Genomic DNA, 10,120 nt, shown 5'->3' with positions numbered 1-10,120 from the left:
TTCTTACAATAATGTTTTCTGTTACTACCACCAAGTGGGATCACTGCCAGTGTGAATTGCACCCTCTTTCTCCTGCTTCCTGCTCGAGCTACGCCATCGGTACCACGTGTGTGTCGGGGAGGGGCAGGCAGAAGCCGGGAGAGCCTGGGTCCATGAGAGTGGGCCTCGCAGGTGCCACTGTGTCTGTAGCGCCCAGAAGACGGGCATCTAGTAGGGACCTGAGAAGTACTTGAATGAATGAATGGACACTGCTGCCTGCAAACCTTTTTCTGTTAAGTGGACAGAAAAAGGTTGCTTTGCATTTGGGAGTTAAGAAATGATTTAAGTGATTTAAAACCACTGTGCGGTTGGAATTCATAAAACCTTTGAACCATTAGGGCCAAAAGGGACCTGGGAGAGCTTTGAATCATATCCCTTCATTTACTGATGGGGAATCCAAGCCCCAGAACACTGAAGTCACAGAGCTGGACAGCGGCTAAGGCCTGGGCCTCTTAGCAAGCCCTCAGTCAGATCCCAGTAAAAACACTGAACGGCTCCTCTGAGAAATAATACTATGTCCAGTATCCACAGCACTTAAATTCGCATTGTTGTACCTGGGCATTTTTTTACAGAATGTAAAAAATCATCGATGTCCTTATCAGAGATAACACCCTTATAGTTTGGCGGGTCCATCTTTCAGCTTCTCTGTCCCCCTCCCCAGCCCACTGTTCTCCCTCCACACAATATCCACTGGGTGCCATTCTGTAATCTGTTTTATTTTCACCCAACAACAAGTCAAGGACGTTATTCCACGGTGACATGTAAGATGTCCACCCATGTTTTTAGTGGCCGGGGTATTCGTTTATTTGATCACTTCCTGTTAAATCACTGAAGTCATAGTTTCAGTTCCTTCACCATTGTAAACCGTGCCGGGACGAGCCTGTCTTCACACGGCTCACCTTTCCGTTCCTACTTGATTCTTTCCTTGAGGTAAATCTCTGGCAGTGGGAACTGGCATCAAGGGCGGGTGTGTTCCTGTGGCCCTGTCTTCTCCTGCAGTCCGTCTTCCACTTCATGAAGCGGGAAAAAGCATAGACACCACTTTTATAAAAGATGGATGTCCCAAATGGACATGGTTTTAGTAATTGTAACTCAGATCACTTGAAAGGCTCACCATTTAAAAGAGACCTTCCTGGTAGAGAAAAGGAGTTATTTTAAAAGGTGGCCACTGCCTCACTGACATGTTGATATTGAAAGAACAGAAGGTCTTCTGTGGGCTCTGGGGTTAGGGGAGTGAGCCGGAAGCTGAGGAGCCACGTCCGGGAAGTGGGAGCAGAGAGCTTCACGGGGCGGTGCCCAGGAGATGCTTTGAGAGAATGTCGGCAGGGTGAGACGCTGACGCCACGGGAGGTGCGGTGGTGGCCTGTAAGACACGTCAGACCTGTAGAGTAACTGTGCCAGTGGCCTCACTGATCATGACATTGATCACGAATCAGTGTTCTCCGCATGGCTGTGAGATGTAAGCACATAGTTATCTTGCCTTCTAGAAAACCTGTTCTGTCTGTGCCCCAGATGTGGGGCATAAAGCTACTGTCCCTTCACGTCCCTTACTATTCCTTGTGCAAACAGAACACTCAACTCAGGCTGCAGAGAAGAAAGTCATTTTACTAAAAATTCTCATCTAGTCTACCTTTTTCCAGAGCTGTCTAGTAATGTTAGAGCCACTAACGTGAGAAAGACCGTGGAGGCCCAGGACTGGGCTGTGCTCCTGCACCGTCCCTCTGTGGGCGCGTAACTCACGCCGTGCCCAGTAACTCCCTTTGTCCACCTCTGTGGTGCAGCGCCTGTCCCTTCCTCACAGTACCTGCCGCCCTGGAATTCTGACTTGACTTCTGCTTGTGGAGTACCTGTGTTCTGTGAAAGACAAGAAAGCAAGTTCTGTTTGCTCAGTAAGCACCCACTGAACACAACTCCCAGGTGCCAGGGAACAGCCTGCTGTCTGCGTCACACAGAGCTGCCACCTCACTCGGAAGGACCTTCCTGAGTGGCACTCCAAGCAGACAAGCACAAACAGAGTGATGTTGATGGCAGGAAAACAAATCACAGTTCAAGGAGGTTTATTTTGTTTCTAGTAACACCCGCAGGGCAGCGGAGGTCTGGATGGATGAATACAAAAATTTCTATTACGCAGCAGTGCCTTCCGCCAGAAACGTTCCTTACGGCAAGTAAGTGTCCCTTGCACCCTCTCATGCTGCTTTGCTGGGTGTCGCGGGGGCTGGGGGCTGTGGCCACAGTTGAGAACAACCACCCAGGTGTCAAAGGCAGGTGTGGGGGCCGCAGGCGGGAGGCGTGTGGGAGGCGGGGTGGGGTCCCAGGGGCTGTGCACAGTCCAGGCAGCACCTCTTCCCCACGCTGTTCTGGGCAGACCCCGTAAGTTCTTAAAACTTGTAAAGGGACCGTGTTGCCCTCTCCTCCAGCATTCAGAGCCGATTGGAGCTTAGGAAGAAACTCGGCTGCAAGCCTTTCAAGTGGTACCTTGAAAATGTCTACCCAGAATTACGGTAAGACCCCGGGATCTGGGGGTCGCACTTCAAGGGTTTGGAAGCTCCTAGTGTCACCGAGGTGGCAAGGCCTTGCGAAGTGAAGTGAGGTTTGCGCTTCAGCAAGGGGCCAGGAGCTGGGGCTCCCTGTGAGAACCGCATGTCCCCGACCCACAGCTGTCCTCCTGTTCTTCTTAGACCCAGAAACAGTCCCAAGGTATCACCCATTTATCTAGCTTGTTTCCCCCCTGGTAAGATGGCAGGGCGCAGGGACCCAGAGGACTGCTGTCCAACGGGCTCTAAGTGACGGGAGCAGCCCCAGCCTCCCCAGTGTGTGCCTGTGCCTGTGCCCTGGTCCCGCAGCCTCGCCCGCCTCACTCTGTACTGCTCATCGGGGGTGGCTGCAGCCAGCAGATACCATCACCCAACAGGGCTGGGAGGCGGGGCCTGCCCACGCTGGCGCACCTGCACCCTGGGAGGAATGGTGGCAGAAATCCCCTTCCAGCCTCTGTCTGCGTCCCAGGGGAGCAGGGACACCCTCATCAGAGGACCCGTAGGTAGGTCTGCAGGTTTCAGGACCCATCGGAACGCCATCTTAAAGGCACTGCCACACAGGTGTGGCCATGACAGGGCACCGTCCTTATTCCGAATGTCCCAGAGCATCTCACAGCGAGTCACAGAACTCCAGCCTAGTGGCTGAATGAAGGTCACCACCATTAACTCTGTGCCCGCTTTCCCTCTGGAGCTTCATCCCAGACTTGGTGACAGCGATGCGGCTGCCCAGCCACACCGCCCTTGGGAGCTGCGCCTCCGCTTCCAGAGGCAGTCAGCTTTGCCGGGGGTGGAGAACCGGGGTGCTCACCAAGGGAAGCCCCGTCCCATTTTTCCCATGGCCGGTGACAGCCTTTACCGCCGTGTGTTGCAGTCCGTAACGGTGCCTACTTTTCTGTCAGTTGCCTGTGACGTGGTAGTAATGACACCAGACAGAGTGACCGTAAATGCAGTTTCACTCTGTCACCCATGATTGGGGGCCCTGGGCCCNGGCTACAGAGGGGCAGCATGGGGAGTGCGTGGAGGGTGCACTCTGTGTCCTGGCACCCGTGGGGGTGGCCTCACAGACCTGTTTTTGTGTGCAGCTCACAGAACTACACCCATATGGTGTTATGGGAAGACACAGTTTTAAAGATGAGGACTTAACATTTTTTGATACATATTACCATTCAAGGTACTATATGTGAACAGTATTAGAGTCAAGCCGTACTAAATTCAAGCCGGAAGACACCCTGCTGTATAGCTATGACTCATGACAGATAATGGAGATACGCTAGTGAACATGAAGAGCTCTGAAAACAGCAAATGACTAGAGCGTGGGGCCCAGGTTTCCTAGGGAACCTTTTAGATGCTGAAGATAAAATGGGGTGAGGCCAGCCTGCTGGCCTCGGGAGGTGGGAGTGGTCAGCCCAGCACCTGCACAGCTAACAGAGATGATTTCGTACACTTAGTGATAAATGCTGTGGACAGGGAAGCTGTGGCCGTGAGGTGGGGCGTGAGGGGCAGGACAAGCAGGTCCGTGGCACTGAGTTAAAAGTGGCACATTTGCGACACAGAAGGACGCCAAGTGTGACTGGAGCCTGGAGAACAAGGGGACAGTAGACAGGGCAGCCCAGTCCCGGGTCCTGCAGGAAACTGTGTTGTTCTGATGCCGGGAGGGGTGGGGGCATTGGGGGCTTTTAGCAGCACCTGCCTCCTCTGTTCTAAGCGTTAGCGAGGTCTCTCTGGCTAGGTGGAGGGTGGCGAGGCGGTGACAGCAGGATGAAATGGTGCGCGTGTCCGTCCCCTCCACTGCAGGCTCAGAGGCTGGGCACTTCTAAGAGCTGTTGCGGTGGCCCAGGCACACGCTGAGGTGGCCTGGACCAGGGCTGTGGCCATGACAGTGGGACCAGGTTGCAGCCACACACTGAGGCAGGCAGTGTGTGCTGGTGGACTGGCAGTTACGGGACAGGGAGGGTGAGGAATGAAGGGGACACCCAGTCTTTGGGTCACACAGCTTTCCTGATGTGGTGCCCTAGTACAGAAGGAAAGCTTTAGAGGAGGGTGGTGGTGCATCGGGCCGCGGCAGTGATTCACATTGTAAACTCTGATTGCGTACAGATCACACAGCACACGTGTATTGCACCGAAGTTGAGTTTTTAGCATAGAGAGTCTGACTTCTGGGAAACTTTAATAGAAGCCAAATATCAAATAATGGTTCTGACCAACTGGCGTTCTCTCAAAAAGTACATGCTTTCCCAAATGTTGTCTAAACTTCATTTTTTGTTCAGGCCTTGTAAAACAAAATATGGTCTCATAAAACGAGCTCTGTAAAATCAAACAAGCCTTTTCACCGGGGCAATGTGAGATTTGTTCCAGAAACCTCTTGTGCAGACATCAAACACCCAAATCAAAGCCATTGGAATCTACCCGTAAACGGTGGGATGTCAGCAAATAGTCTGTTAAAATACACAAGGCATCGCTTTGTACACTTTTACAGAAGCACTGTTTTTTAGAAGAAAACGTTCTCTAACTGCGCCCAGGAGTCTGTGCGCTGGGCGTTTGGGGAGGAAACTGACCTGGCGTCAGTACCTGGGGCAGTGTAGACCTGTCGGACCTTCCCCAAGAGCCTCCACTGCCCCCAACACAGGGACTTGTCTAAAGATAAAGAGGTGGAATGTTGTTTCTCAGTTCGCTTCCCAGTCCCAAGTTCTCTTTAATTTCCTCTAATGTGTGGCATTAAATGTATAAGATTTCACTACCTAAAAATTGGGGCTTAACAATACCTACAATTTGTAGTGCTACATGTGCACCAGGCTGTTCTAAGTACTTTGCAAATATTAACCTGTGTAATTCTCATAAAACCTTGTGAAGTACTATTATTAATCCCCACTTCAGAGATAAGGGAAACTGAGGCACAGAAAGGTGCGGCTCCTTTGTCCAAGTTCGCATACTGGAAAGTGCCAGAGCTGGGGATAAGTTGGCAGCTTGGCTCCAGAGTCGGAGTCATTGCCACAGCGACTTGTTTTATCTAGACCCCTCAGCACAATCTGTGCCTGAGGTTGCTGGAATTCAGGAATTAGATACAGATGCTCAGGTGGCATGCAGAGGACAGTCTCCGTCTAGGAGGGAGGGAGGGGTGAATGCAGGGAGCGGGGAGCCTGTGTGGGGTCCTGCCTGGCTTTGCCACCCCCAGGTGCGCCACATGGGCACCTGTTACTTTAGAGAGGAAGTGATAACACGCCTGCAAACTCTTACATTGTTCCTTTGCTTATGGCAGCCGCCTCCTAGCACAGTGGAGAATGGGCAGTTGGGTGGCTCCTTTTTCACACGGCTCCGTGTCCAGAAACTGACTTTCTGGAGGGTGTGTGGATAGGCGTCTCCCCAAGGCCTGGGGAAGGCCCAGTCAGGAGAGCCGTGGGGCAGTGGGATGGAGCCCTCAGGGGGACGTTCAGGTTCAGGGTTAGCAGTGATGGTGAGACAGTTGGTACTTGCGGGGAAGGATAATAGGAGCAAATAAAGTATAGGAAACCAATGATCTAAACTTCCTTTCTTACAATAATGTTTTCTGTTACTACCACCAAGTGGGATCACTGCCAGTGTGAATTGCACCCTCTTTCTCCTGCTTCCTGCTCGAGCTACGCCATCGGTACCACGTGTGTGTCGGGGAGGGGCAGGCAGAAGCCAGGAGAGCCTGGGTCCATGAGAGTGGGCCTCGCAGGTGCCACTGTGTCTGTAGCGCCCAGAAGACGGGCATCTAGTAGGGACCTGAGAAGTACTTGAATGAATGAATGGACACTGCTGCCTGCAAACCTTTTTCTGTTAAGTGGACAGAAAAAGGTTGCTTTGCATTTGGGAGTTAAGAAATGATTTAAGTGATTTAAAACCACTGTGCGGTTGGAATTCATAAAACCTTTGAACCATTAGGGCCAAAAGGGACCTGGGAGAGCTTTGAATCATATCCCTTCATTTACTGATGGGGAATCCAAGCCCCAGAACACTGAAGTCACAGAGCTGGACAGCGGCTAAGGCCTGGGCCTCTTAGCAAGCCCTCAGTCAGATCCCAGTAAAAACACTGAACGGCTCCTCTGAGAAATAATACTATGTCCAGTATCCCCAGCACTTAAATTCGCATTGTTGTACCTGGGCATTTTTTTACAGAATGTAAAAAATCATCGATGTCCTTATCAGAGATAACACCCTTATAGTTTGGCGGATCCGTCTTTCAGCTTCTCTGTCCCCCTCCCCAGCCCACTGTTCTCCCTCCACACAATATCCACTGGGTGCCATTCTGTAATCTGTTTTATTTTCACCCAACAACAANTAGAGGGCAGTGTCACTGGCCCTCATATGTGGGATCCGAACCGGGGCCCTCTGGCGTCCCAAGCCAGCTCTTAACCATCGCGCCACTCGGCCGGCCCCCGGTTGTTTTTTTAACAATACATTCACAGATAGACACGTTGACAGATAGACACAACTTGGATTAAAGTCCTTTGAGTTCAGAAGGCCTCAGAGGAATTGTTAACCTCTGAAGAGAATTTGGAGTCAGGTTTAGTGGCAATTCAGCCAGCCAGACCCCTCCATAGGACAGCATATCAATGAGATGACCAGCTCCCAAAAATGCCGTGTGGTTTTCGGAAGTATGCACTGAGCTGAAAGCACAGATTGGGCAGGTGACATGGCAGCCAACCTTTTGTGTTATCATGTAGAAAGAAAGTTGCTATAAATACCAAAGGAGACGTTTCACCCAAAGACCAGAAGGGGGAGAGAAATTTTTTAATTCCCTGGTTGGTTGTTGGTTTGGAGTCCATTCTTACGCAGCTCTGCCATGTGTGAGGTCCTGGAGCTGGGGCTGTGTGTGTCCAGCCTGAGGACTGTGTGGCCGGGTGTTGGGAGAGGTGGGTGCAGCCACCTGAGAAAAATCTAGGCACCCCCACAAGTGCACCCACAGAACCCCCCGGGCTGCCGGTGTTCCTGGCTAACAGAAGGACAGAGCCTGGTCCTGGCCCCTGGGAGAGGCAGGGCTCGGGCTCCTTGGAAGACCATTTTTCTTTGCTGCAGGTCCCCACCACATTAGGAGGGGTCTAAATGCTCCCCGCACATGGTCTCAGTTCAGGCTTCTTAAAGGACTGAGGTCGCACCTACGGCCTCAGAGCTGGTTGTGGAGCCTAGATGCAAACACAAGCTGCCTGATTAAAAAGCCACCAAGTTATATTGAGTAATTGTCCCAAGTTATAACATCCCCAAGTTCAAGCGAAATCAGAGTTGACTATAACTGTAGTTGTACTTGGCTTTTAAAACCTGCCATCAACTCTGAACTGATCCTTTACTGGTTCAACTGACTCCCCGTGCAGAAGCCAGGGGCCCTTCCTAGCCCCCAATTTTGAATTTTCCAATTAGGCCAGTGTATAATTAAACATTATTTCCTGAACTACAGAGAACTACTTATTGGAAGTTTCATTGACCCTGTAAGAAGGAAAGTGAGAAACCTTCCCCTGGGTGGGTGTGGGCGGCCAGGACTGTACGTTTTTAATACGATGAGGGAATTGGCTGTTCGGGCCTCATAACGGCATGTCACTTGCTCCCACCACTGGACTTTGCCAGGTCTGAGGACACTCATGCCATCTCCCTGGAGTGGGTCCTCCATGCCCCTCTCTAGGCAGTCCGGGCGCCTGTTGCCACGGCGAGGCTCTGTCCACAGGGTTTGCCCGGCAGCTGGCTTTGTGGTCAGCAGTCTCCCTCTGCAGCCACATCTGCTCCATGTGCACTGGCGGCAGGTCCCCTTGGTGACCGCCACCTCTGTGACTTGGCCGTGCCTCCCCGACATGTTCCTAGGAGCACAAGAGGGAATTCCCTTTCCCACAAACCTCGCGGAGTCTGTCAGAATTTGCGAGAGCAGACCCTCATTTCCTGTTTAGCCTGTTTCTTGCACTGCCAGCCCTGTGACCCAGGTTGTGGTCACTCTGGATGGGTGGTGATCAGGACGGGGCCTGTGTGTCCCGAAAGTCAGCCGTGTGCCAGCTGCCCCCAAGTGCAGACGCGCGGGGCTGTGTGCGTGTCCAGGTGGCACGAGCAGAATCCGACTACACGGCTCGTCGCACCTGCAGGAGGTTCCGTGTTGAAGCAGGTGGAGGGCAGCCTCCCAGGCCAGTTGGTCAGTGGCTGGTCAGGGTCTGTAGGCCACCCTCAGCTATCTGTTCGGTACCCGAGCATCCCTGGTCACTACCACCATCCCTAAGGCGCCTGTGAACTTCGCCAGGTGGCTGAGGCCTGGTAAAGCCCAGGACAAACATAGTCTTTGCAGTTTAAGGGGAGAGATCTTTTTCCTGGATGGAAAAGTTCAGATACACATTGGTGCTCAGTGCATTTAAAATTAGGGTTAGAGGAAGATGGCCCATCGGGTACCTGGTACATCCAACGAGAGGCTCAGCTACGGGCCTGCCGTCTCCGGTTCACAGCGTTCTCGCACTGTCCGCGCTGCCTTTTCCGACACCGTTGACACTGAGCAAGTGCAGATGGAATGGAGTCCCCACGGTCTGGAGCCAGCCGGCAAAGAGCTCAGCCCAAGCACTTGATCAGTCGATGTTTGTGACATCACAGGGATGTCACAGGGCCCTGCATGGCCGCATGCCAGGTCCTTTGCACTCAGAATAGGCTAAAGAATCACCCTGTTCTTAAGGCTCCTAGTCTGACTCTGGAAAACTTGACAACTTGCTCTCCTTCGTTTCTTTCTTTCTAACTTGGACTGGAATTCTGTAATAAACACATGGAATTTAGGACACAAATCTAGCTGTCTTCCATAGATCCCATCAGTGCTGAAATTCTGAGACAGTAAATGTCCTGATGTGGGTATTAGCTTGGCATGAATTATTTTTGTCTGCACCGCTTTTCTAGCTTCGGTAAACAGCATTGCGGCCTGCGTGCGCGCTTCCTCCCCGTCTTTGCTTTCCTGAGGCATAACTGACATTTAAAGGTGTGTGTGTGTAAGGCGTACACCTTGATTTGATACACGTGTACACAGATACTCACTGCGTCGGCTCCTCGGTGTGCCCACCAGTACGTGCGTCCTTCTGTGCCATGGGGCCTGGCAGTCCAGGCAGCAGCTGTCCTCGTGTGCAACGGTCCAGACCGTGTTCTAGAAAGCAGGTGTTCCCTCCTTGCGCCTCCAGCAGCAGTGAGGGGCGTGGGAGCCCCTGGTGGGGCAGGGGTGAGGAGGACGGTCATCTGCCGGGTGGGTGCCATCACTCAGCATCTCGTTCTTCACCCCAGAGATCTCCTTCCGCGTGTGGCAGTGCGGTGGCAGCCTGGAGATCATCCCCTGCAGCCGTGTGGGACACGTGTTCCGGAAGCAGCACCCCTACACGTTCCCCGGGGGCAGCGGCACCGTCTTTGCCCGGTGAGTGTGAGGCCAAGCAGGGGTTGAGCAGGCGCGAGAACTCTGCTGACACCTCCCAGACAGGAGTCGACCTTGAGCTGTGTGGAAACTGTCCCTCCACTCGGCAGTGACAGGGAACAGCTGCTGATGCACACACCCCGGGTGCCTGTCACAGGTGCTATGCGACATGCCAGGC

At 52.6% G+C, this 10,120-nt stretch overlaps 1 protein-coding gene across 1 annotated transcript in view; it reads left to right on the top strand.

The window, feature by feature from the left end:
- The window catches only part of GALNT2 (polypeptide N-acetylgalactosaminyltransferase 2), a 197,305-nt gene that overhangs the window by 167,594 nt on the left and 19,591 nt on the right, over positions 1-10,120 (top strand). Inside the window, exons 11-13 of the mRNA XM_019632150.1 lie at positions 1,821-1,882; positions 2,071-2,204; positions 2,457-2,540. Of these exons, the coding sequence (XP_019487695.1) occupies positions 1,821-1,882; positions 2,071-2,204; positions 2,457-2,540 (280 nt within the window). The remainder of the gene's footprint in view (positions 1-1,820; positions 1,883-2,070; positions 2,205-2,456; positions 2,541-10,120) is intronic.

The sequence above is a fragment of the Hipposideros armiger genome, unplaced genomic scaffold (assembly GCF_001890085.2).
Source record: "Hipposideros armiger isolate ML-2016 unplaced genomic scaffold, ASM189008v1 scaffold_1085, whole genome shotgun sequence".
Lineage (NCBI taxonomy): Eukaryota > Metazoa > Chordata > Mammalia > Chiroptera > Hipposideridae > Hipposideros > Hipposideros armiger.
Note: the sequence above shows the minus strand (reverse complement) of the source record. Positions and strands in the feature narration are given on the sequence as shown.